The sequence below is a fragment of the Opisthorchis viverrini genome (genome assembly GCF_000715545.1).
Source record: "Opisthorchis viverrini unplaced genomic scaffold opera_v5_187, whole genome shotgun sequence".
NCBI lineage: Eukaryota > Metazoa > Platyhelminthes > Trematoda > Opisthorchiida > Opisthorchiidae > Opisthorchis > Opisthorchis viverrini.
The window spans coordinates 485018-510205 of NW_008751845.1; the positions used below are offsets into that span (position 1 = coordinate 485018).

The 25188-nt window shown below is 43.8% G+C and overlaps 2 protein-coding genes across 2 annotated transcripts; one reads left to right on the forward strand and one right to left on the reverse strand.

Annotated features, from left to right (window-relative positions):
• On the forward strand, positions 1–25188 carry T265_07833 (hypothetical protein; the record flags this gene model as incomplete). The annotated part of the gene is made up of 3 exons (XM_009173466.1): positions 1–2688; positions 11300–11446; positions 24135–25188. One exon carries the CDS (start codon positions 1–3, stop codon positions 1834–1836), a length of 1836 nt encoding a protein of 611 aa, XP_009171730.1.
• Positions 4105–24685, reverse strand: T265_07834 (hypothetical protein; the record flags this gene model as incomplete). Its single annotated transcript, XM_009173467.1, has 2 exons — positions 4105–4150; positions 24540–24685. The coding sequence occupies 2 exons, from the start codon at positions 24683–24685 to the stop codon at positions 4105–4107; spliced, it is 192 nt and encodes a 63-aa protein (XP_009171731.1).

A 25188-nucleotide genomic window follows, 5' to 3' on the forward strand; every position in this document is an offset into this window, starting at 1 on the left:
ATGGAGCCTGGTCAGAATCTCGCTTTTGACAACAAAAGCGAGCGGAATATTAAATTTGGAAGTACGGTGTCCGAATATAAAGGCACTTTAACACATCAGGACCAGAAAGGTAACGTTATGGAACCCTTGAGGACTCACACAAATCGTCGAGAGGCCAAAAACCTGACGGTTTCTCTTCCTAACGCGCAGGTGGAGTCAACTGGACTTTCGAACACTGGACTGCACCATCTTCTTCCCAATGTTGATTTATATTCTAGAGTCAAACAGAACCATATGCGCCGGACTCACTCTGATGGTGACATTCGACAAGAAAGTGTGCCAATCAGCCATTCTTTCTCACCACCTTATTCGAACTTTGCACGCTACTTACCATGTTTATCAACACCGACGGAGAGCTCAACCTCGTCTTTTGCATCTCTTTCTGTTTCAGGAAGTGTGCTTACCTCCGACAGTAGTTTTCGGCTACCGATATCTGCCAGTCAACTTTCATTACCGGAACCCCCCGATGGAGGGTGGGGCTGGGTTATTGTTTTTGCAGCCTTCATGGTCCACATGATTACAGAGGGCGTCATTGTGTCATTCGGCATTTTTATAGAGGACCTAGCAGAGGAATTTGAAGAGTCAATGAGTGCTACTTCTTGGGTCGGATCCTTCTCTTATGGTATTCCTGCTCTAGTGACCCCAGTTTCCTCATTCTTCCTGAACCGCTTTGGGTGTCGCATCACCTGCATGCTGGGTGCTCTTATAAGTGCCATTGGTTGTCTCGCTGGATGTTTCACGAACTCTCTGTTGGCGTTGGTGTTTACCTTTGGAATTCTCTCTGGCTTGGGATCCAGTCTCAGCATGACTGCAGCGCTTGTAATTGTGTCCCTTTATTTCGATGATCGTCGAGCAACAGCCACGGGTTTGTCTATAGCAGGGACGGGCGTTGGTGCACTTGTGTTTGCTCCCGCTGTGGAGTTTTTCATCAACATTTATACCTGGCGTGGAACATTCATGCTCATGGCGGGAGCTCTTCTTCATATAGCCATTTGCGGTGCGTTGATGCGTCCAGTCGAGACAAACATGGAGCGACGACTTCGCCAAAGATTGGCTTGGCTTGAGCATTTCGCCAAAGAGTCGGGCCTACCTCCGCTAAGTAAAACGGCTGACTATATAGATAGCGATGTTCCTGGTCGCATTAAATTGTTGCGAGATAGCCTTCTTGCCACAAACAAATCATCTGGACGAGCACATGCTGTTGTTCGGATACCCAATGATGTCTGTTCACGACCCCACATGGTAACCCAAGAAACATACAGACCTAATTTATTGCCTCTTTCTGGTCACACAAAGAACGAGAAGTTATTGCCCTATTCTGTTAGTCCCAGTTTTTGTGATGACGCTTGCCGGAATAACGAGCAACTTGGAGGACACAACGCACAGACCAATAAACAGAACGGTTGGATAGAAAAGGTGGTCAAGTTGGAGCCTGTTCCGGAGTATGAACTCATATTTCCAACTGTAATTCGTAAAGCAGAGCATTCATTAAACCATCCACGGAGGTCGAATTATTCGTACCTACAAAACAGTGCTGAAATTCCACTGAAATCCAACCGGAAAAATGATTCCGTCTCTCATTTCAATGCATCGTCAGCATGTAAACGTGGGATATTTTATTCAACCTTCCACATTTCTAAGTGCGGTATCAGTAAGCACGGTAACCTGACTAAATCGGGATCAGTACCGGACTTTCCTTATGATGAGCACAAAAACTTTCAAACAGCGTCTGATGGTACAACTGCCGCAAGTGAAGACGACGCGGATGAGCTTGTTTGGGGACAGATGAGCTTGTAACATTTGGTGACAAAAATGCCTGTCTTTTTTCACATATGCAGTCAAATGAGGAAAAACCCTTGCACCTTGAGAATACTGATCTTAATAGGTTTCAGGATTCTCAATTGGGGTTTAATCGAAGATCGGACGTCATCCAAAAGGGCGTAGCGCTCTCAAACCTGATCCATATACCGACACAGCCCGGTGATGTTGGGCAAAAACATTGTGGACGCATGGATGTGTTTTATCGTGCCCCTCTCTTGAAAGCATTTGGAATTACACGCGAATCCCTCTGTAGGGCGTTGAGTTTGCCAGATTTAAGCCAGGTGCATCGAATTAGGCGTCGCTCAGGTAGTGTGTGTTCCTCAGATTCATCGTCTCTGGAAGAGAGCTGTATCGGTTCAAACTTTTGTGGCTGCATCAAGCGAGATGCATCTGGTCAGGATGATGTTCCATGTGAGGATTGTTTCATCATTTTCCCACTCACTCAGCTTCTTAATTGTTGCGGATTATCCATGCCAGATTTAAGCGGACGTCACCTATGCAAACAGCTATGTGATCTTCGTCTGTGTCGTCGCTTTAATTTTGACCTCTTTATCTTTTCAAACGTTTTGCTTTACTTCTGGTATAATGTTACGTACTTCTTTCTGGGGGTTCATGCACTTGATTTGGGATTTTCGGAAACACAAGCGGCGCTACTTTTTTCTGTGTTGGGTGGTGCCAACATGGTCGGAGAGATAGTGGTGGGCTTTCTTGCGGATCGCGAATGGGTCGATGCACTCATGTTGTATCTGGTCATGCTACTGGCTTGTGGTATATCTACCGCCGTCGTCCCGTTGCTGGCATCATTCTTGTCCATGTCCTCGTATGCAAGTGAGTTAAAACTTATATATTTTGCAAGGGTAGTTCATACCAATGTGTCCAAAACGTTTATATTAATACTTTTGGCTTCTTTGTGCGTTATTGTGTTTGAAAAATCATGAGTTTCGTCGTTTTTGTAGCTCAACACGATTCCTAAGACGAGAACTTGCAAGGCTCATGGAGGAGAATTCGAATGCATACTCAGATTCAATTAAAAGCTTCTTCGTCAACTATGACATTACAGTATCGAATCCGGATAGTTTCGAGGGTTTATCGACCTCTGCACCACTGTACGCGATTTTTGAGGTATAGTTAATCAAAGGGACGTTATTTGTGAAATTAGATTGTTAATTGTTCAACAGTCATGGCCGCGGGCATTCGGAAACTGAACCACACAATGTTCCGTTAACTGAACAAGTAATAGCGACTATCAGGTACACCCCATAAATTATCTACATCTAAATCTACTAAGCTGTATTTAACGGGGGGCGGAAGACATCAGAGTTGCGTGTAGTTTAGTAAGCCGCAATATTCCATCGTCTAAATTTACATTAACTTTGAGCTTCCTACCATGAATTCATCGTTATATACTTTCAGTGGTTGGCAGACTATTGTACTATTCTTCGAAGGTGTAGACGCCTTGGCTTTGGTCAACTGTTCACGCAAACCACGTTACTTAACATGTCTGGAGTGGTCTGTGTTTCAGCATGCGTTTTACACCCCTACACTCAGCGTTTCTCTTTAAAGCCTGTTTATGTATCTTGGAATCTGCATAATTTGTGGTTGTGCTGTAACAGATGAAGGCACTGCACGCATCGACAAGCCATGACGATGTAGTTCAGATAAGATAATAATTTGCGTCAGAAACGGATTTCATTGAAGCAGAAGGGTCTGTAATTAGTGTTACTTCATGGCTGTGCGAGTCTAGCTCAAATTTCTCGAACGTTACCAAATGTTTGACCATTAGTGTCTCTGCCATTCAGCAAGCGCTAGCTGATCGAAGCATATTTTCATGCAAGGAGTCCGTAAGTGAATACGAGTAGAAGTCACAAGAACTGAGGATGAACCTTGTCAGCTTAAGGGGGTTGAGGTTTACTACGTAAGTCATACGACAGCCTGACAAAGCCAGCTAATGTACACTTTAAACTATTTTTAGTGATAGACCCGTGACGGACGGACCAAGATGAAGCGACGCGAAAGCTGAGTTCTGTGTGATCTTTTCGATTAAGCCTTATGTGATTCTTCTTGAGCGAGGTTGGAAGCTCTGCAGGACTTTGTAAGATGCCGATACAAGTAATGGGCATGTCATTTATTGGCTTAAACATGTCTGTTGTTTGTTGGGTTTGTGTTTCCGGGGCCTCGCAGAGGATGGCGGGTCAGCCTTTTCGGTAGCGTCTTGCTCCTGTATTGTGCTCAGGTGTGTTCATCTCAATACTTTTGAAGGATCAAGGCATCATCCTCTTCGCTATTTCCCCTGGAGATATAAGATTTATTAAAACAATTTTTCAGTTCACCAGTTTGTCTCCACTTTGTATTAGCGCTTTGTTCTTTTGTATTTGTGTAGTATGTGGCCCCCTGTGCATTGCTATCCATGCTGATGATGATGCGTATTTTTCATGGATTTCAAGGATTTTTTCACTTGACCTCACATTTTGTCACTTTAATGTGTTGGAAGTACCGTATCAAACGTTTTTCGGACTTAAGTTAAAAGAATGGTGAACTAAAAGTGTTGACAGAAATTTGTCAAGGAGCCGTTCCACTGGCGTGGGTTTTATACCTCGAAATTAATTTTACCGTAGGTGAGCTCAATGGAAATTCCCTGCTTCTTGAAGACATTATAAAATAATATTTTAAGCTTTCAAATGATATCCCCTGTTGATATCGACTCCCTAGTTGCTAGTGTTCGGTTACATAAGGAGGCTGAATGCTTCTGTATTTTTGTTTACATTGGGACCACTCGGTTGGGCTCTGTGGCTGAAATGTCTAGTTATTTTACTTTGTTTTGTACAAAAAACGTTCACTTTGAATTTTAAGGCTGCTATCTTAGATGACATGAAATTATAGCGTCACACAGTCTGCAAGGATCAACTCTGAGTGAAATTCTTGCTTCTGGATTAAAAGAACTTTTGACTAGTGTATTTCACCTTTGAGTAAAAATGATTGCTAGGCACAAATATTTAGCGCTGAGAACTGGATGTTGACGATGTTGCTTACTACGTTCAGCATGAGGGAGTAAATTTCATGAGTTGGGTTACGTGTCTTTGTGGCTGAGTGAGTAATGACTTCACCGTGAAAGAATTGTCCATTTTAACGACATGCTGCATAATTCACTGAAAACAGCAAATTCATAAAGAGGTGGTGGATAAGCTTGTGCTGGAAGTTGAGTCAGTCTCGCGCAAACAGCAAATAAATCCCAGTGATATGGCTGAGGAGTGTACAACGTTTGCTCATGCACCGTCTGTCAAATACGGAGAACGAGTAGATGATAGATAGATGATGATAGAGAACGGATAGATGATGGATAGACTGAATGGTGAATATATTCTATAGAGAACCATTACAACTTCTTCTTGAGGTATGTTTTTCATTATTGAGAGTATTGGTTGAGCTGATAAATCAATGGCACATTAGGATACTTCCTTTCTCGGTTTGGCCACCCGAATCGATTGGATGGATAGTTTTTTTCTAAACCATAATGTGATTCTTTATAATTCTTAATATGTTTACTCAAAGAGAGCTCGTTTTCTTGATAAGTGACGGATTTTCTACTTACAGGTAAAAACCGTAACACATCAGGATCATCACTTACCAGCACTTGACTCTGGTAGGTGATGGTTGTTCACCATTCGTCGACTAATAAAAAATGTCATGATTTTGAAACAGCATGGAAGGCAGATCAAAGGCAACTTAATTTCTTACTGGAAGAGTTGACATAGATATCTGATGTTTAACTCTCATCAACAGTACATTCTACTGACATATTGGGACATATTGGGCTTTAGGCTCTAATTGAATCAGCATCTTTACGGACCTTGCTCAACCTAAGACCCAAGACAAATATCATTAGCACTCTCAGTGAGAACCTATAGCTGTTTCACTACTGTACAGCTATCGCACGTATGATGGGTACAAAATTGTGCGAGTCGGCTACATGTCACCACTTGCACGTTGCCACGTTCTATGTTATGTCGTCATGATCACATACAATGATACTCACTGGCACATAGTTTGTAATGTGTTATTTACGTTTTATCATGACCGATCCCCGCAACCCCTTTACTAGCAACGATCGGTGATAGAGACTGCTTTTGGTACCAGATTGTGACTGAACTTGTATAGCGCATGTTCTGATACCATTAAACTGACAGGTTTTACTTGCTGTCAAACTGATTCCTAGCCCTTACGTAACATTTGACCACTAAGTGCTCCATTGTGGATGCACCAATTTACCCATAGCATGTAGTTAAAGTGCATTTTGGATATCCATCCAAGCAACCATAGATTGAGACTGGATTTGGTCATATTCAGGATATCTCAGATCAGCTTTGGTGGGGCTTATTTCTGATAACAAATGATATTTTGACAAATATACTTCCTTGGCTGTCTGTATGTTGACCTTGTCTATCACAGTGCAAAAGCGAGCTACTCCGCTAAGCAGTGGCGCCCTTTTCGCGTACAGCTGCCGTGCGACCCAAAGGCTGATTAACTACCAGGGCATCCTAACCTGAACTGGGCTGGTTGAAAGGCTAGAGTTAGGTTAAAACACAACTAGATGCATCAGCTATCGATGTAGCTGGAGCTTGTGCTGTTACCATAAGCTTTTATTGTTAGAAAAAGCGGACAGTTCCTCTGTACGTTCTCCTCCGACGTGTCTTCTTTTATTGGGTGAAAGAGTGTGTGCCGAGTAATTTCCTACGCCTGCTGCTGGATCACGGGTCTCCAGCCTACTCCCCATGCACCAAGAGCATCAACCATGAACCGAACACTTATTACCAAGGGTGAATGTTACGAATCCCATAGGCTGTTCGTTGAATACTTCCCGAGCTGCAAGACATACCGTTAATTGACAGATTCCTCAATCGGAACATGTGTACGTTAGAGCACCGAAGAGCACTCATGGACCTGCTTGTTGCGTACAAGGTCTCCGATTGAATACGGAATCCACATGTATGAATGCCCTACAGTGGGGAAAAACAGTGCAAGCTGGAGAAAAGCAGGGTTCGAAAAATACTGGCAGCTATTTCACCTCCGGCTTGGATAGTTGATCGGCTACTATCGTTCAGGCGCCCACTGTCAAAGATTCAAAAGTTTGAGAGATCAACGTCCAGTCTTGAATTCACAACTTGAAAGATCGGTTCGATACTTGATGTTGCCACCTCTGCACTACTACCCAATTAGATGAAAGGCGCGGAACCAACTGTCAAGTGCAGTACAGACAGATTATCAATAAGGATAAGGGCCTTTTAAACGGGCTAGTGATTGGAATGTCTGCAACACAAGTCGGACGCTGTTGAGGCTCAAAACGCATCCCTCGCTTTTTCTTCCTTTTACGAGTTTATTAAAGTAGCATGTCTTAGCATTGTTGAATAGCAAAAATATCTTGTTCTGGTTCATCTTGTCGAAAAATTGTCACTTGATTTTACCACACAGCCCCACCTGTAAACTCCATCCTTCATTAGTCATTAAGGATCAAAACTCAGCCGTTTAGAAATGCTGGCCAGCGGTTGGCTGATTTATACGATTACAGGTCCTCAGTCTTGTTTTCTGCTGTACGCTTCTGCCAACTTATAAGGACAGTTTTAACACAGTTGTTACGATTTATTTTGCTGAACAGTGTTCAGGGGTGTACCTCTTTGGGTCTGTACGTCATTCCCTCATGAGTGGCCTTTGCGAAGAAGTGGATGTTTGCTTTTTCTCACGAATGACCCATATTTGGTGGTGATGGCTAACGAAAATGCTTTTTACTCTCTTGTTGGAATGACCCCCCGGTAAAATTGTGGTATTTCAAGGGATGATTGTGAATCCGGTTCCCTTGTTATAGGCAACGTCTGAGAAAGTGGATCTGTGCAAAAACTCACCCTTGTGGCACTCGGAGGAAAATCGGTCAATGAAATTAAGTGTTTGCTGTCTACTACTACAGGCGATTATGACGAGTTTCAAACCTACTCGGAATCTGGCACTGGGATATCGGAGTTTGTTCGTATTTCAGGACGGTTGATGAGAGCCGAATGCGTGATTTAATCGAATACAATTCTGGGGTCGAGATAGGTCAAGTGGTTAGAGCGCGAAATTACTCACGCAAAGGTTCATGATTCAAACCCGACCTCTGCATCTCGACTTCCTCTGTCTAGGCTTGGGCAGTCTGGAAGTATCTCAGCCCTCGTACTTCCCTACGGTAGCATGGCAGCTATGCACCGGAAGGGCATTGCAGCTGAACGAATACAATTCCGCATGGCTCGGAAGACGGACAATACTTCTATGTTCCTGTTTCTGAAGGCACATGCCTGGATCGTTTTGTGAATGGATTATGGAAAAGTCAGGTTGAGGAGGTCGGTTTGAATGGCATAGTCTTGCACCGCATCTATTGGTTCGGTAGAGTCAGGGACGCTGGCGGTTGTAGGGATGCACAAAATAGGCCCATAGTTGAAGAGGTGAACTGCTTTTATCTGATGTACCGTTATCTTCTGTCGGAAATGTAGACGGTACGAAAAGTGGCGAAGCTTTGCGCTGCACCACCGATCAGGCGTATTTTGTGACGTTTCCCTCATTTTGCATAATCAGCTTTATTTGAGACCGGCATCCAAACTGATGGTCTTCGGTTATGGGGTCGCCAGTCACCCTCCAGCTTAGCGCAAGGCTGTTCGAAGATGATCTGTAGTTTTTGGATAACAAGCTTTGTCGATTGGTAAGCCAACCCAGTCTTCACTGAGGATTTTGTATATATTGGCACCCGGTCATTAGTTCCCAATATTCCTTTTCATTTTAGTCTGTTTGAACAAATCTGATAGGACTTAGTATCCTGGATAGGCTTAGCGCGGCCTGCTCAGCAGGACTTGCGAGCGAAGCACTAAGCTTAGACTCCACCGATTTTCGTTTTTTGACTGTTATGCATTTTTAGTGTAGGCCAGCCATTCAGCATATCTAGCGAATCACTTGTTCAGAATACCGCAGCTAAGCAACTCATCGGCTAGCGTGGCTATCATCCAAAGCAACTTCACTTGTCTCCAATTGATGGTTGGTTGTAGATCCGAGATCAGCGGGTCACTTAGACAGGCAAATTGTGTTCTCTGTACCAGGTCATTCGCCGGATATTCGCTGTTGCCTTCCAGTTCATCAGGAACTGCCGGCAAACGAAGGTGCCGTCTTGGAGTCCCACAACGGGTATATTAAACAACAGATCTTTTAGGGTCGTTTTCTGAGGAGTACCGAGTGGTTACGTCAAATAGTTGACATAGAGCTGTGAGCTCTTCAAACTAATATATTATGGTTATCCTGAAACTGTGTGAGTAGTGAATCTCTTAGTCAGACAAACCAATTTCGTTTTCCCCCATCGTCGCAGATTATTGAATCTAATTTATCTCCAACCATATTTTTATACTGACTTACTACTTCTGTGGATGTATGTGATATGCAGTCTAATGTGGCCTTTGATTTTGTTTCCATCTAATCATCAATGACATGTTATTCCAGGTTACACGTGCAGTTATTTCTGGTTGAATGATTTTTTAAGGTCTTCTGTTATCAGTTAGGCTAAGCAGGCCGTTTGCAACCCACTGTAATGCCATCCTCAAAGTTTCAGGTAAGCATATTCCCTTTCCTGTAACTGCCTTTTGCTTTTGCTAATTAAACCGCAAGAATGGAAAAGAACTTCAACCAGTTAGACAAAACTAAAAATCTTTCATTTATCAATAACATTTGTACCTCACTCATTTCCATAAAGTGCCATCTTTCAGCGAAGCCCGCGTGACTTTCGGCAGAACCGGCCAATATGCCTAATTTGGCGTTGCCGACTCAACAGTGTGCTTTGGCGGGATGTTGTCTAAGTGACCTACTGGTTTGTCGACCTCTTTTCGGACGTCGTGCTAGGTCAGGTTCGAATGAACAACATTGAGAAGGAGATGAGGTGAGAAAATCGCACTTGCACCCCTTAAAATGGTGGAACAACGGATATGCACGGTGATTGCAGGGCTAAACATGCATTCTGCCTAAAAGTATGCGGTGGATTAAGGCGAGCGTTTTCCAGCGTCGTACAGGGTTAGTAGACAACTGAGGAAGTCCACACGGATAGTGCACTCAGGGAAAGAAACTAGCCGAATTGAGTCGCCAAATTTTCCTTCACTGCAGGTGGAACGTAATAGATGATCACGCAGGACACAGCTCACCATCCTGGAAGGCAAAAGTGATTGGTCTCTGCACCGTTGCTTTGTTTGTCCATCCACCACACTCATAGTTGATATCATAAACTCAGACTCTTGTTTATTTGAATTAGTTAATTCCAAAAAGTTTTCGCATAAGAGACTAATAAACCGATCACCAAAAGTGAAAATTTACGGGAGAATTCGGTCTTTCTGTACAGGTATTGTATCGTTCGTTTTATTAGAGTGACGCTGCACGGTGCCTTCATTCAATTTCCATTCAGGAGATTAAAGGAAAGCGATTCGAGGTGTATTGGAAGAAGCTGACAAATTGGAACAGATATCGACGGTATTCCCACCAAAAATTTGGTGAGGATGAAGTCATAGTTAGGTAATGTATACAGTTGGGTTAACACTAGAAGAAATGCCGTAATATCTGGATCCCTTAACCTGTGATCTTCCCTTATATGCATCGCAATCTGTCCGGTCCGTGTTTCAGTAACGTCTAAGGATAGTAGACCACGCAGCACGATTTCTAGAGATAGGCCGACTAGGAAAACTATATGTGGCCCACGCAGTTCTCTGTGCGTCACGAATCCTGGATGGATAAATGCGCACTGTCTGGTATTGCTAATGTGGGTACATGTTTGAAATTCAAGTGCATTCAACTTTGTAAATGGTCTTTCCAGGGAACAATGTGACGCAATAGTCCGACTCACTCAGTTCAGGGGACAATAACGGCTGATGGGGAGTGTAGTTTTTTTTCAACACATTGTAATAGCACAACGGCGAAGAAATTACCCCGGTGTTACACATCTTGAAGGAGCCTCAGCAAGAAATCACGGATGTCCGCGTCGACTTTGCGCCGTCGGTCAGTGTGCACCTTCAAAGCAGGATCCTCAGTGCATAACAGAGCGAGTCCACTGTGTGCAGAAAGTCAGACTCGATTACTTTTTAATCCTCAGAAGTTGGTTTGAATCAAGCAGAAGGAATGTTTCTACATACGTACTGTGCGGAGAAACTGATGCCTCTATGCTTGTGAACAGTCTCGTTCTACTGATACTGTGAGTGATCTTGGTCATTGGCGAATTACGGCAATTTGACGGTTTTATTCTTTGTATCTGATGAATGCATTTACAGCGAGGCGTAGAAGATTATACTCCATGCACCGGTATTTCTAGGTTTTACGGGTTACAAGTGACCAGGTTGGAAAAAGGGTTTACACTGTCACGTGATCCTAATCCAGCCTTTCCTCCACATCTTGACAGGCGTTTTCGGCTTTGGATTGGCCTCCAACGATGCGCTGTGCACGATCCTGTTGGTAGAATTTGTCGGGCTGCACCATCTCACTAATGCTTTGGGAATGTGCTTCTTTTGCCAGGGTGTGGCAAACATCATTGGACCTCCAACCATAGGTGAGTTTCAGGTTTTCCTAAGCTTGTATTAAGTGTAAAATCCTACATTCAGATTGACTGCCCACTTTGGTTGACAAGGCTTTTTTATTACGCAGCAACTTCTGGTCAGTGTGCTCTTCACTCCTCAATACTGAGGACGTTCTTTCCCGCGATGCTATACGATGGTCCTTTGTTTTATGTTTCGCTTAAACTAATTTGGTCGATATTTTCATTCATATTTCGAGCTCTTGGTAATACCATCCCCTTGCTCGAAATATCAGGAACGGCGTGATAATGAAAGTTAAGCATACTTCCAGCATCAGACCGTCGTCTAGCCAATGCTGTTTAACAGTAATGCGCAAATGTGGTACTCCTCTGGAAGTAGCCCTCAAAACTTGACACCACCTAGCAAGCATTTTAGGGGAAGCCTTTTGAACGTCCCTAATGGCTCTTAACCCTCGTTGAACCCGATCTCCAATTGAAAAAATGGTCGTCGGAACCTACAAGGTTTTTTCTCGTGAGAGCGCACTATCTAATTGATAGGTAATGTAAAGTGTAGAAGTAATTATTTCTTTCATTCACTCACTGAGTTGGTTAGTGTCTCTCCGCTAATCTGATCAAAGTACCGCAGTGATATGCCTGTGATCATAAGGCGAGGCTGTGAGTTTCCGCCCCCAGTCATTGACTTTGCCTTCGTGTTCATTGCCTTCTAAGCGTTGAGGGCAAGCCGAGAGTACTTCTTTTGAACGCGATCAGTGAATATCTGTTTTTGTTTTCAGCGTCTTGGTTTTCCGTGTTATTCGCGATAAAATTGGACTTATCACAATAGGAATAGGATTATAGTGGTCCTCAATGAGCTATCGAATACGCGTTTTGGCCCGATTAGACTTCGTTTGATGGATGTCGTGTGTGATATCAGTTAGCAGTTTCCACCGCTACTAGCATCAGCATGCAACCTTCGATTTCACTTGTGCGCATATCATACAACAATTGACAAAGCTTCATCGTTTAAAACCGTGTTGGGAATAACCAGAATTACATATTCCACGAGCCGCTAGAGAGATTGGTGCTCTTGATCTGCAACTGAACAGGATGTGTCGTCACTATCTTCACTAGCTGCATTTGGACAAGTATGTGCGAAACGAGTGAAGTTGTGTACAATTTGCATATTACACAGACTTTGGGATGTGTGGAGTCGACGTTGGGGAAAAGTTATCAAAACTGGTGCATGTGGGTCGTCATCAGCTTTTGAGGTAACTGATGTGATGGCTTTTCCGCGCTTGCGGAGGATGCCACAAGATAGAGTCGCGAAGGTTCACCACTAGAATCCTCTCCACCAATACTTATTAGACTATATAAGTGAGTGAGAAAGCGTGCACGATTGCTCATATGGCAACAACCATTGGATATCGTTCTGTACCTGAACCTCAGAGGTATTAACACAACAGCCAGCGTTACATGTAAGGGTAGCCCCTGGGCGAAATTACTGAACTGTACGGACGCTATCAATCAACTGCATGTGACCGATGGTTACCACCGGAGTGTCAAGAGCGCAAATCTCTCCAGCGGTTCTAGAAATATATAATTTTGCTGACTGAAGCAGGTCTTCAGTGCTCTTCGTTTTTTCAGCACAGATTAACTTCAGATCATCAAAATTCCTAGTCAAACCGCTGCTCACTTGGTACTTGATATTCACCGGCATAAGCCACGCTCATTTAGAAGAGGGTTGAAAAGAAATAGTTGGGTTTATTATAGACTCACTGAGGTCTGATTTGCTGACGAGAATGTCTATTCCAAACCGAGCTCAGTCTTAGGACCTTTCTTCACTATGTTGTGTTCAAACGATACTTGAATGGGAGCTACGGAATAAAGACTAGCACAGATTGCACAGTACATGGCTCCAGTCTGCGCGCGCAAATGTGGACTCTGTAATAAATATCTAGTGAAAGAGATTTTGCGTAGAACATAAGGTTGACGGAAACTCCCGGACTGCACCCTACCTGATGAGCCCCAAGCAGAGCGAAACCGGTCGTGGGCTGTCGATGAGTTTTCAGCAACCTTGTGAGTAGTTTTCTTCTTGAATTACTTTAGTTTAAAATACTCAACCGGTGAAATACGCGCCACTTCATTGTCGGCCGATAACCGACCGAATAGTCCACAGATTTTTTGTGTTCAGTTTGACGAAGGCCCCTTGGCCGATCAATTCAACTCACACTGATTTTCTGCTCATCGTTTTTGTTATGACTTCATTATCATCTTGGAGTGAATATGCTAGGTCGAGAAGATACATTTCGAAAAATCGAACATAAGGCGACCTTTTTTCCAACACACTCAATTGAGGAATACAGTAGACGAGATATCCAGTCAGTGGATGACATGCTGTAACTTTCGCCTGACAACTTAGGTATATGTGTTGGACAGGCTTTCGAAGAGGTTCACAAAAGACGTCGATCATAACCCGCTGACGGTGTTGTCATCTAACAGAACATTGCATTTGCAACAGGTCTGTTTATATTCGTCTTTTTCAACTGTTTCCCCTAGAAACAGAGTCTTTTGAAGTAGGTCTCCATCCCTCCTCTCTTTTTTTACAGTAGTGATCCTCTTCCACAGCCGTATGGCAGTTAATATTGATGTTCCTGATATCCGTCACTTGAATACCAATGGGAACATACTGTTTTCTTTCGCATTTATGTCCCTGAAAGCTTCATTTATTCGCTCGTATTATTTCCTATTTGCGTCGCTGCTGGCCCTAGTCATCGATGATGGATCACTATCTACCATCACCTACCTAGCGCCGGGACACTTGTCTAACACACCTTAACCACAAGGCAGTCAAGCACCAAAACGGAGGGTTCCGTTGTAATCCATGCGGGTAGTAATTTTCAGCGAACTGAGGTGATAGTGCAAAATCTCCCCGACAAACCGACTCAGTACGAGCTATGGATACCATCTCGAGTAGGTTCTTCCCCCGCGGAGTTTGGGGGGAAGTTTGGTAGCTTGGAAAAATTATTGTGAATTGATTCACCACCCCCACAACTGGCGATTAGTTGTGCTGACGGCGACCAAGGACGGCCATTTACTTGTTTCACCAACGCAATTGCTGCAACCTTCATCAATATATAAATCACATGTAAAGCGAATGTGAAAAATAAGCCTGTTGAAAAACAGCACGCGTTAGAGAAGTAGAACCTTGACCCGACTTTCAACCTGATTCCGCATGGTACCCAAAGCACCTCGGAACAACTAACTTTGGAGGGAGCCATTGGCCGTACAATACTCTCAGTTGCAAAACGTTTGCGTGGAGGATAAAACTTTTTGCGCCAAATTGTTGCATTTTGTTGCGTATGTGCTCACACCAAAAATCATCCTAATCTACGTTCATATTTTCGCCACTCACCAAATTTCATTGTCCGCTGAAGCGATCACACTCCTGGTGGAATACTTTCCTAACATCGCTGAGACCTCGGGATTCCTATATGGGACTCAAAAGTTTGTACTCATACTCTGGACTCAATTGCCTGTCTCTTTTAGTTCATCAGGGACACGTCATAGCTTTCGAAAATTCAATTCGATTGAGCGAATACTGAGCGCCCTTTGGAGTCAAGCTTACAGTGGTTTTCAGACATCCGATCAAAGTAGCACCACCGCACCTGTGGGTTCGAAAAACCGAACTTGGTCGATTTAGAGATTTAGATTTTTAAGGAATTATCACTAGTAGGTACCATACAAAGCCCCCAGACCATCGCTACAGTTGTTCGCAAGATTTCTTCATTCAGCGTCAAATATTTTCATGACTACCAACGCACTTCTTCTTTTTTGATTATTTGCAAAGTCCTCAGTTCCTCGAGTTGAAAATTTTTGTAGGACCAACATCCGTTTACCAAGAAAGTGACACCATACGAGAATGTGTGGTTGGGATATCCTATCAGACTGTATCAAACCACTACTGTATAGTGTTCATAAGCCATGTTCACGTCGGTCTTACTGGCATTTTTCATTGATCGTTAGACTTTTTATGGGAAATTTCACCATTAGGTATCATGAGCCGCCTTTTGCGATCATCGGGATCAAACGCATGGATGATGACACCGAACTATGTCATGTGTTTTGGTCGACCATCATCTGCCAGAAAACGAATGTTGCATCGGTTAAAAGACGGAGATGTAACTGGATCGTAATTTTTGCAGCAAAGTATTGAAAGTCAACCTGAAAAGAGAAAACGTCGGTCACATTTGAGAGAGGTCATTAGCGAGAGGGGTTTGGGACTGATGGAGTACTGTAGCACGTATGGTCGATAGCGTGCGTAACGCGAATCACAAGGATATTCCACTTTGGCGAGTGCGGCAATGTGTTATCATTATAAATTGATCACGCGCACCAAACAGTTCGATTACAGCCACTGAAACCATCTTTGAAACCTATCATTCGGTAAACAGCAATCAATATTGTTAGACTTTTGATTTTGTACCAGAGTGAGTAACCTGTTGAACGAGTCTTCCATGCATGGAAATACAGAGGGATCCAAGGGCTGACGGTGAAATCGTAGAAACCTTGCTCGGCAATACAAGTTTACTTTCATCACCGAATGACGACCTGCAGGGTAAGTAATTCCTGTCGTGCTGTCTAGGCAGCTGCCGAGGCTTATGTGACCTTAGGTATCCCTGAACTTGAATTAGGCTCATCCGGTTTGCGTATCACAGCAACGGCTGTGTGACCGATGGGGCAGTTGTGCAAGCGATTGTTATTCTTCACTGTTGACGTCAATGACGCACAGCGGAAGCTCGCGATTTCGTTAATTGCATACGCAAACGGATGTTGTCTGTTTGGCAAGCTGGTCAAACTGTTCCACTTGTGTACCGTCGTCTTGGAGAATGTACGGAACTATGATGGTGGGCTTGGACGTATCTGGATTCATTCACTTCACTTTGCCAAGATGTGAAAAATCCAAGTGGAGCGAATAATGCGACTGCTGCACCATACAAATATAAGCCATAAATAATTATCAATTAAGCATGATTGACTAGTTACAATGAACGCGGACGCAGTCGAATACACACCAACGGTTATCTCTTTTTGTATTCGACGAACGAATCAGTGAATGTATGACCCGACGAATTCATCTAACTGATTTATTGACGTGCAGTCATGTAGACAGCTCCGAGACTGCATGCTGGTGACCGCTTCACCCTGGGAACTTTGATTTTCAGGTGATTGGACATCCCCGCTCGAGACACAAGGCGTAGCGTGGCGCACGAGGTTTGGTTATCACGTCGTGATTTGTATGACAACTGGCAACGAACTTAGTCATATGCAAATTAGAGGTACATATGTTGCTTATAAAGTGCCCTGTAAGAAGACATTGAGATACATGGGAGGAGAACTGTCCTTCCGCGTTAACTTGGAGGCTTAGCGTGTCTGGCAAACTTTAAACAAGCACGTTTAGGTTGCCTTATCAGAACGATTTTTCGCTAGTCATTCAAGCGCAACATGTGATGAATATTCACAACTTACCATGGTGCATCTTCCACGAGTTCAGCTGGAACTTACCTCAATAAAATATTTTTGCAGAAAATGCATGTCGATATCTGAAATATCTACCAAACTGAATCTACAGACAGTCTTTGCACTGCGATTCTTTCGGGTCTCAGTTGAGTGGTCTCTTGTATGCAACCGAGTGATTTACTTCACAGCGATGACTGTTTCAATAGCTATCGAGTGCATCGTCGGAGCCAACCGGGTTCCTGTACCGGCTGAACGATCCCCGCGAACGGACACACGGCTCACAAGCATCGGGCGAAGAACACACTTCCATCGAATGGAACAAGTTTATAAGATCACTTGTAGCACAACAGTGTAGTTGACCGGTGGTCTGACAACTCAACACCACCTTTCTTTGGACACGCATTACGAGCACCAAATGAGAAAGGTATCCAAACCCTCGATCTATACCCAACACTCGTATAGCCTGTTTTAGTATGAGATCTGCCTGATCGTTTCTCCGTCTACCTTATATCTACACCAGTCGTGCAACTTAGTCCTTTGGCCTGGAAAAACATTTGTATCAAAAACGTTCAACAACAAATCTACCGGTTACCTTCCAGATCTTACTGAAAGAACACCTTCGGTTCCCACATTAGAATGGCGCCTGCCTGTGTGAATTCGGATGAGCTCCTGTTAGATGGGTGAAGAACTGTCTTTGTCCACGCAGCGTCTGGTCTGCAATGAGTGACGGGCTTTGAACGACGCTGGTTGCGATCGGTTGGGGAACCACTGGTTTGAATTGGGCATATCTCATATCTTCAATCTGGCCAACAGATGTTCCGCTATCCTTGGTCGTAGTAACCTTTTCCTCCTGTTGCCGTAGTCTGCAAGGCACTTACACGTGGAACGACTGAATATGTGGAACTTAGCAGACGGGACTGGCGGGCCAGAGTGTGGCTGCATGCATAGGGGAGGCTGAGTTGACAGCACAACAAGTGATTTTCGCTGCAGATGTAAGACGAAGATGCACTAACTCATTGATATCATCTCCCCTAATTTCCGGGACCAAAAACACCTCGTGGTTTAGAACTGAGAGCATTTAGTTTATTCAGTACTGTGTTTCTGTATAGATAACGATGGACAACAGTTTGAGCTCAGCATTTCATCCAGATGATGCCCAGTTATTAGCATGTCTTGTGGGCACATCCGTCTGGTTTTTCTCACACAGAGTTGGGTATAATCTTCGTCCATAATTCACTAACACAAAACTGGTGAATGATAGATGCCGGTCAGTCCAAGTGAGTGCACGACTGTTCCCCTCATCTACACAATCTAATCCAATATGCAGATATGCTGTGTGGTAGTTATCTTCACGTGTAACGCGGTGCCCAGTTTGATGTTGGGATAAAGGTTACTGGGAAACTCGACGAGTTTCTGCTTCCTTTTGGAATGCGATTTCTGTCAAGATATCATGCACACATCTACCAATGAACGTGGATTTACTTCCGCTCTTTCCTCTAGACGAGCCGCACTAATGTCCGATAACAGTTTCTAAAGAAAACTACTCACAACGTTGCTGAAAACTCATCGACGACCCACGACCGGTTGTGCCCTTCTTGGGGCTCATCAGGTAGGCGCAATCCCCGAGTCTCCGTCGACCTTGTGTTCTACTTGGACCCAAATTGGACCAATTTTGACAAGTACACTCATTTGAAAATCAATTTAGTTTTCACGGGAGACTCAACTGAATACTTCGTTTATAATGCTCTTCAACTGAATGTGCTGCACAAAGGCCGCGTCATTTTTCAGTTGGTACGATATTTGAGATATCGTGGTATACATATATATATGTATATATATATTCTCCCGTGAAAACCAAATTGATTTGCAAATGAGTGTCTTTGTCAAGATCATAGTTTACTTTTCTTGCCGGAACATACTACTCATAGTGTTGTTGAAACCCTGACAGCGCACGACTGGAGATCCTAGCTTGCCCCCTCTAACTATCCCATTAGTGTGTAGTATCAGGTCCATCAAGACTGAAGCAGATACGTTTGGAGTGACTGGTATATCAGCACAGATCTGCTGATGTTCAACAACATCAGATAAGATTCTATGTTCCATGTGACGGTGCATCTGGAATTGCCTCCCCGTATTCAACTGTACCGTCAGATGAAACAGTGGATTTGTTATATGATTTTGCTAAACTCCACGGAAGATAGCTTGGTATAGCTCTTACTGAGTTGCATTACTCAGCTCCAGCTTGTACAAAACGTATATAGCCTTCAAAGTGTCTCTGCCAAAAACCGAAGTTGGCATTCAACTGGCCTTCGAAGGTGATGTCGAAAGTTGAGTCTATCATCTAGAATGTAGTAGGTTCTCCCTCAGCCGACCTAGTATATTCGTCGAAACTTCCACGATCCCCGCTTTCGCCTGTTGAGAATAGCTTCCTTCAACTCATGAACGCAGATATGATTGTACACACGAAAGCACGTCCTTAAACAGAACGTCAGCGGTCCATGTGTACGTCCGTAACACCGCATTTTTGGAACGCGCTACTCCCTAGTATACCAGACTACTTCCAAATAGTTGGTCATCATGGTGCAACTTGAGTTCTGCGCCGGGCAGATTATATCCCAATCAGATGACAAAAGAATTGGTGTTGTCATGTTCTCTACTCTGGTAGTGCTGGTGAGAAGTAGCACCAGACACATCCGCCGGTTCCCTGCTCCTTATTCCTGTTCCCCTTTTATTCACACTGTGGAACCAAGCTAACGTGATCTGATTCCTAGTGATTTTCTCCATGCTTTTGATGAATGTTCATCATTCTAATAAGGTTTCCTTTTCACATACAATCCGCCACGAAAGCGATACAAAAGCAATCGTAGCACCAGTCAGTCGGGTGTATGAGCTGTAGCGGCCTTGACAGTTCTTCAGTCGATGAAACGTACATCTCCTGGACATTTCCCGCATCGATCTTGTGAATAGTTCAGTCACTGAAGTTGAACAGGCTATCTATTTGCGCACCTCGTTCGTGGTGCTCTGTGGTGGCAGATAAACTTTAAGAACTTTCTGGGTTCATTTCAGCCAATTTTTGAGGTAGTGATGTACTTTCTACCCTTGCAGTGTATCTGAAACCCGACCCACGAGAAGAAGCTCATTAGGAAACCCTTCAAATACAAGTTTTGATGCATGTATAAAGGTGTTCTACCTGGAGTGCGCTCATCCTTGGGGCTAGCCATAATGACACTATTTATGGAGGCGCCATCTCTCGGGTGGCACACTTTCAAAGTTGTACTTTTTAAGCATTTTTCCATCCATTTGAGGTAAACAGCAACCGACGTGAAAAGAGGCTCATAGAAGAGTTATTTTACGAGTCTCATAGATAACACGGGATATTTTCGCCATGTAGAGCGAACACCAGAATGAGATTCTAACGTATTTGTCATCATTTGTATCGTTTACTCAATTCTCAGTACTTTTACCCGACCCGTGTTAAGTAAGGTGGAACGTACAGAGGATGGAAAAATGAACAATACAAGACTCCTTCGACGCAAGTTCACCGTCGGTTGATTATGATTTCTGTAATAAGCTGCACTTCGCTGTCCACCCCTTCAGTGATATCCATGCAACATAGCCCGTGGTCGCCCACTCAGGGTTGTCAAAAGGAGTTCGGAAACGTTCTAAAAGACAACTTTTCAGAGTTAATATTTTCTAGAACGAGACATATTTTTTGGCGTCAAATGTGAACTTACAACGCACCGTAAACTTGAATAAAAGTCGTGTATTTCAAAGCAGCCGTACGTAATGTTGATTGGGACGAAGTCTAGGGCCGCCTGAACAAGAAGTTGTGTCTAAATACAGTTCATTCTGGGCTTTCATCCACAAAACATTTACGTCATGCGCGGCGTTAAAACAAGCAAAATGACGTCGATCGTGCCTTGATGCATTTTTACCTATTGGCAGACTGCCTACATTGCTGTCCCCATGGACTGAATGGTTTCCATCATCAGCGGAAACTGAATAGCGATTTGGTGACCCATTTTCGACGTCCAATTGGGGGGTTTGGGGACTGGGCAATCAGCCTCTTCGTTCCGAGTGTGGATTGGTGCACACTCAAATGATACCTTCCAGCCTAAGTCTGTCTCCCTTGGGGAAGGGATTGTGGATTGTTGTAATTACACATCTCACCACCTGCCAGCATGAAACATCATGACTCTCGAGGATTATAACTGAAGTGGGTCACTAAGGGCATGCATGCGTGGGATAGACTGCGCAAACCCGTTATTTATGTAACGTGGTTATCGTGTTCAACATCACTGAAGAGCCTGATTGATTAATAAAACACTGGTTGGCATGTCTGTTTTTTGTTGCAATATGTCTACCGGCCATACTTATTTACAATGAGAAGAGCGTTGCAGCCACGTCAGTGGTGGACATTTCCAACATCTTCGGTGGCACAACAAGCATCAGAAATAAGATTACACGCACCCGCGGAGTAATTTCTAGCCAATTTACAGAAAAGTTCCCCTGGTATACCTCGTACTCGAAGGTTCGTTGACATCATGGTTACTAAACCGCGTAGAACATAGTTGTCTTTAGCCGTACTCAGTCTATGGGTTGTGCTGCAGTTCCAACTACCAGAGTTTTATCGATCACTGGGATTGGAACTTTTGAAGGAGAGCTGAGCATCGACGGCGATAATAAACCCAAATCAGACAGTGATCTCATGGCTGTGCAGTAGAAATCGGTTAAGAAAGCCCTTATCAGGACCAGAACAAAAGTTTCTTCAACGTACATACGCTAGACTCAATAGTACAACGTACATTTACGGCAGAAGCTTCTGCTACAGAGGCCTGTAGTGGATCCTTCCTCGCGTGAAGCTTCTACTGGGATTACGACCGACTACTGAACTTCAGAACGTTAGAATAGAAGTCGCCTTAGGCACGAATGATCCAACCAGTTTCATTTTATTCTGTTTTTGAAAGTCTTGGCCATGGTGGCTGTGTGCTAGATGAAGGCCACACTGCAGGATTAGCTTTTCGTAGTGCGAATTTCGGTAACACTGTCACAGGAAATTCCGATAGAGTGGTTCCCCACTTGTATATATTAATTATGAAAATGCTGTTAGAAATAAACTGAATGACAAATAATTTATTCTCCATGGAGGGACCACCGTACTTTGAACCTTGATATCGTTTCCTCCCAGAAGAAACCCGGTTTTGGTCTGTTTCTCCTGACTGTTCGTCCGCAGAGGGACGAATTTAGCTCAGTGCTGATGGCCTATTAGTCGCCTAAATGCAACTGAGTGCGAAGCTAAGTGGTGTTAGTATTTTTCTCCCAATTAGTTTAATGAAGGTTGACGATTGAGTAATCCGTCTGACTACGGACGTCGTCCTCAACATAGCAATCTAGTACACATGTCGCTATCATGTGTTAACTGGTGTTTCCTGCTGTGGTTTGTTGGCGCATAAAGAAGGCCATCAGTACTGGGGAAATACGCTCATTCGCAAATGAATCTATTGCCAACGGTAGGCTCAACTGTCCCTCTCTTTTATACTATTCTTTTAAGCTGATCACATTTTAATCCGAAAGCTGTATTCCGCTGCTTTACGGATATTCGGTATGGAAGAACCCAGATGAGTAGAGTTCAAACGCGATGCCTATAGTTTAATTCCAGGCGTGGCCAGTCCTGGTGTTTTAAGTAAGGAATGTTTAGGTTTATTCCGAGAATACACCGACGGTGCACATTAGTTCCATCCCGAAGTCGCTAGACCTAGGCGGTTCTTTCGGGCCACCCGCATCGAATGGCGTATTGCAGTTCTGTTATTGTTACTGGCTTGTTTGCCCCGATTTACGGTTCCTTGTTTATGTTGTTTTTCAACGGAGTCCATGATCTGGTGCATACACACACTTGGGCCAAACTACCGAAATAATCTGAAACATTAGTACACGGTCAAAGAGTTACTGGTACAGATAATTTGTTTCTGCGCTACGGTTGTGGGGCGCGTTGTTCGACTAGTTCTTTCCATTTGGCTCGATTTGAATGCAGATTTATTCCGCTTTTTCATGGGTGAACCGTGTCTGGATGTTTTTGGTACGCGAATGCAAAATTGGGTTTTGGATTAGCAAAACACCCTGACATATTGGTCTCATCACGTACCGGTTCTCTCCCAGGCTTATAGAACCAATGTGCTAGTGTGTCTGGAGATATGTCAAGGGATTTCCACATGTACCTCACGTGTTCCTATGAAATCTCGTTCGCACAATAGAAGACGTTTTTTGGTGAACAGTTACTCCAACGTCTTTTTGGTATAATCACCTAACTTGCACAAACGACTTATAGTAAACTTTCTGGCAGTACATTGCTAAAGTTATAGAAGGGGTTAACTGGGGACTATACCAAGTAGGTGGTTAGTAATCGGCCTGGAACCCAACCGACAAGGCACCGCGCTGGTAGGCAAGAACTTCCGTGTTCGGTATTTGCTTTGAAGTGTGTAGGCTGCGAGCTTATCCTTCAAGATTCAGTAAGCTGTCGGTAGCCCATGACACTACCGCCAATGAGACTCAAAAGCTGGTTCGCCTAACCCAAAACGGTCTGTTTTTTTCCCATACGCCATCTGTATGCATATATGAGCTAGCCGCCGACCATTCGTACCTTGTTTGATCTAGTGTCGTTGAACCATTTTCCAGTTCCCTTCTTATTTGGGGATATTGAGGACCGCAGGTAAGCCCATCTTCATAAGTGGTCATCCCATCTTAGTATAGTTTTTCTTGCTATTCACCACCAGTTTGACAGAATGATGAAAGCACGTATACTTAGATGGGAGCCAAGTGACGATAGAAGACAAGAAGAATTCCCGTCATTCATCTTATACTAGATGTGAATAGCTCATTTGTGACCGTCGTTTCCGCCTCCGGAAACCCTTCGGGTTACCGTGAGGCACATGACCTGTGTTCAGTTTTTTTTGGACTTTCCTGGATTGCCCAATTTGTCTTACAGGTAAACCCGTGGCGAATCCTTGCCGGCTGACCAATCGGATAAGTTGTCATATTTTCAATTACCAGCGAGCACTTTTGAGTCTATTTGTTCGTCATCCATCGAAAGCCAGATGTCATTTCACATTCTTCGCCTTAGTGTTCACTTGTTTTTCACCCTGCGACTTCGACGTTCTTTTATCCGATTCCATTGCCAACGCCATCTTTTCTCTGGATTTCTTCCGTACAGGTTTCATAATTGATTCAACAGGGTCGCAGAATCTGGCTTTCTTCATTTCCGGTGTGGGTTTGATCTTATCGGGACTGGTCGTTGTCCCGATTATCGTGGATCGGTTTCGCCGGAGACGTGCAAGACGTTTGCGGCGTCGCCAACAGCAAGAACAACTGCGACAGATGCAATGTCAACCGCAGACGTTTCCTCAAGAGGACAATGAATCAGTAAACGTGTGAATCGTGAGAACTTTCATCGTCTTTCTTGTTGCGGACTGTTTTCCCGGTTGTAGCTGTAATTAGCTGTAAGTCCTCAATTAGCCAGCTGTATTTCCCATCGTTCATTTTTGCACTTTTCCAGAATCAAGTGCAATTCATTCCATCACGGACATCTCGTATCAGATCCTTCCTGAGTTGCACTCACCATGTGCATCCAGTTTTCTCTGTTTCATAGCCGAGTTCGATTCGTTCACTTAAGCTTAGTCCATTCATGTAGCTAGTCGCCGATGTAGCGGATTTCGTGGTTCCATTCCACCTCCCGCGATCTTCGTAACCTGATGTAATGCTCATTTACCCTCCCACTCTGCCTTAGTTCTTGATACTATTTTCACTAGATGATTTGTTGATAATTTTACTCTTTATTGATCGGATTAATTTTTGCAGTTATTACTGGCCTTGGCTCACTCCGTTGTATTCTTGTGATGTCAGCAGCAGTTCCCTTGTCTGTTTGCTAACGAATTTGGTCCTACAAAACAGGTCGAACTGTTTCTCAGACAGTGATCGCAGGAATTTTTATCATTTCACATTCCTTTTCTTAGTTCGCTTGTTTTCACTGGCTCTTCTTCCCATCACTGTTTTTTCCCTGCTCACGTCCACTTATTGAGTACACCACGCCAACTCCACCGAAGACATTTCCTCATATTTTTGCACATTGTTAGTGAAATCTCACCGATTCCTGATTAAGACTCCGCCCACTTGTCTCGAACCGCGTGAGATTTTATTCCTATTTTTCTACAATGTCATTTTTATCACTAATTGCAGTTATTAATTGTATTACTAGATTTCGAGCAGTA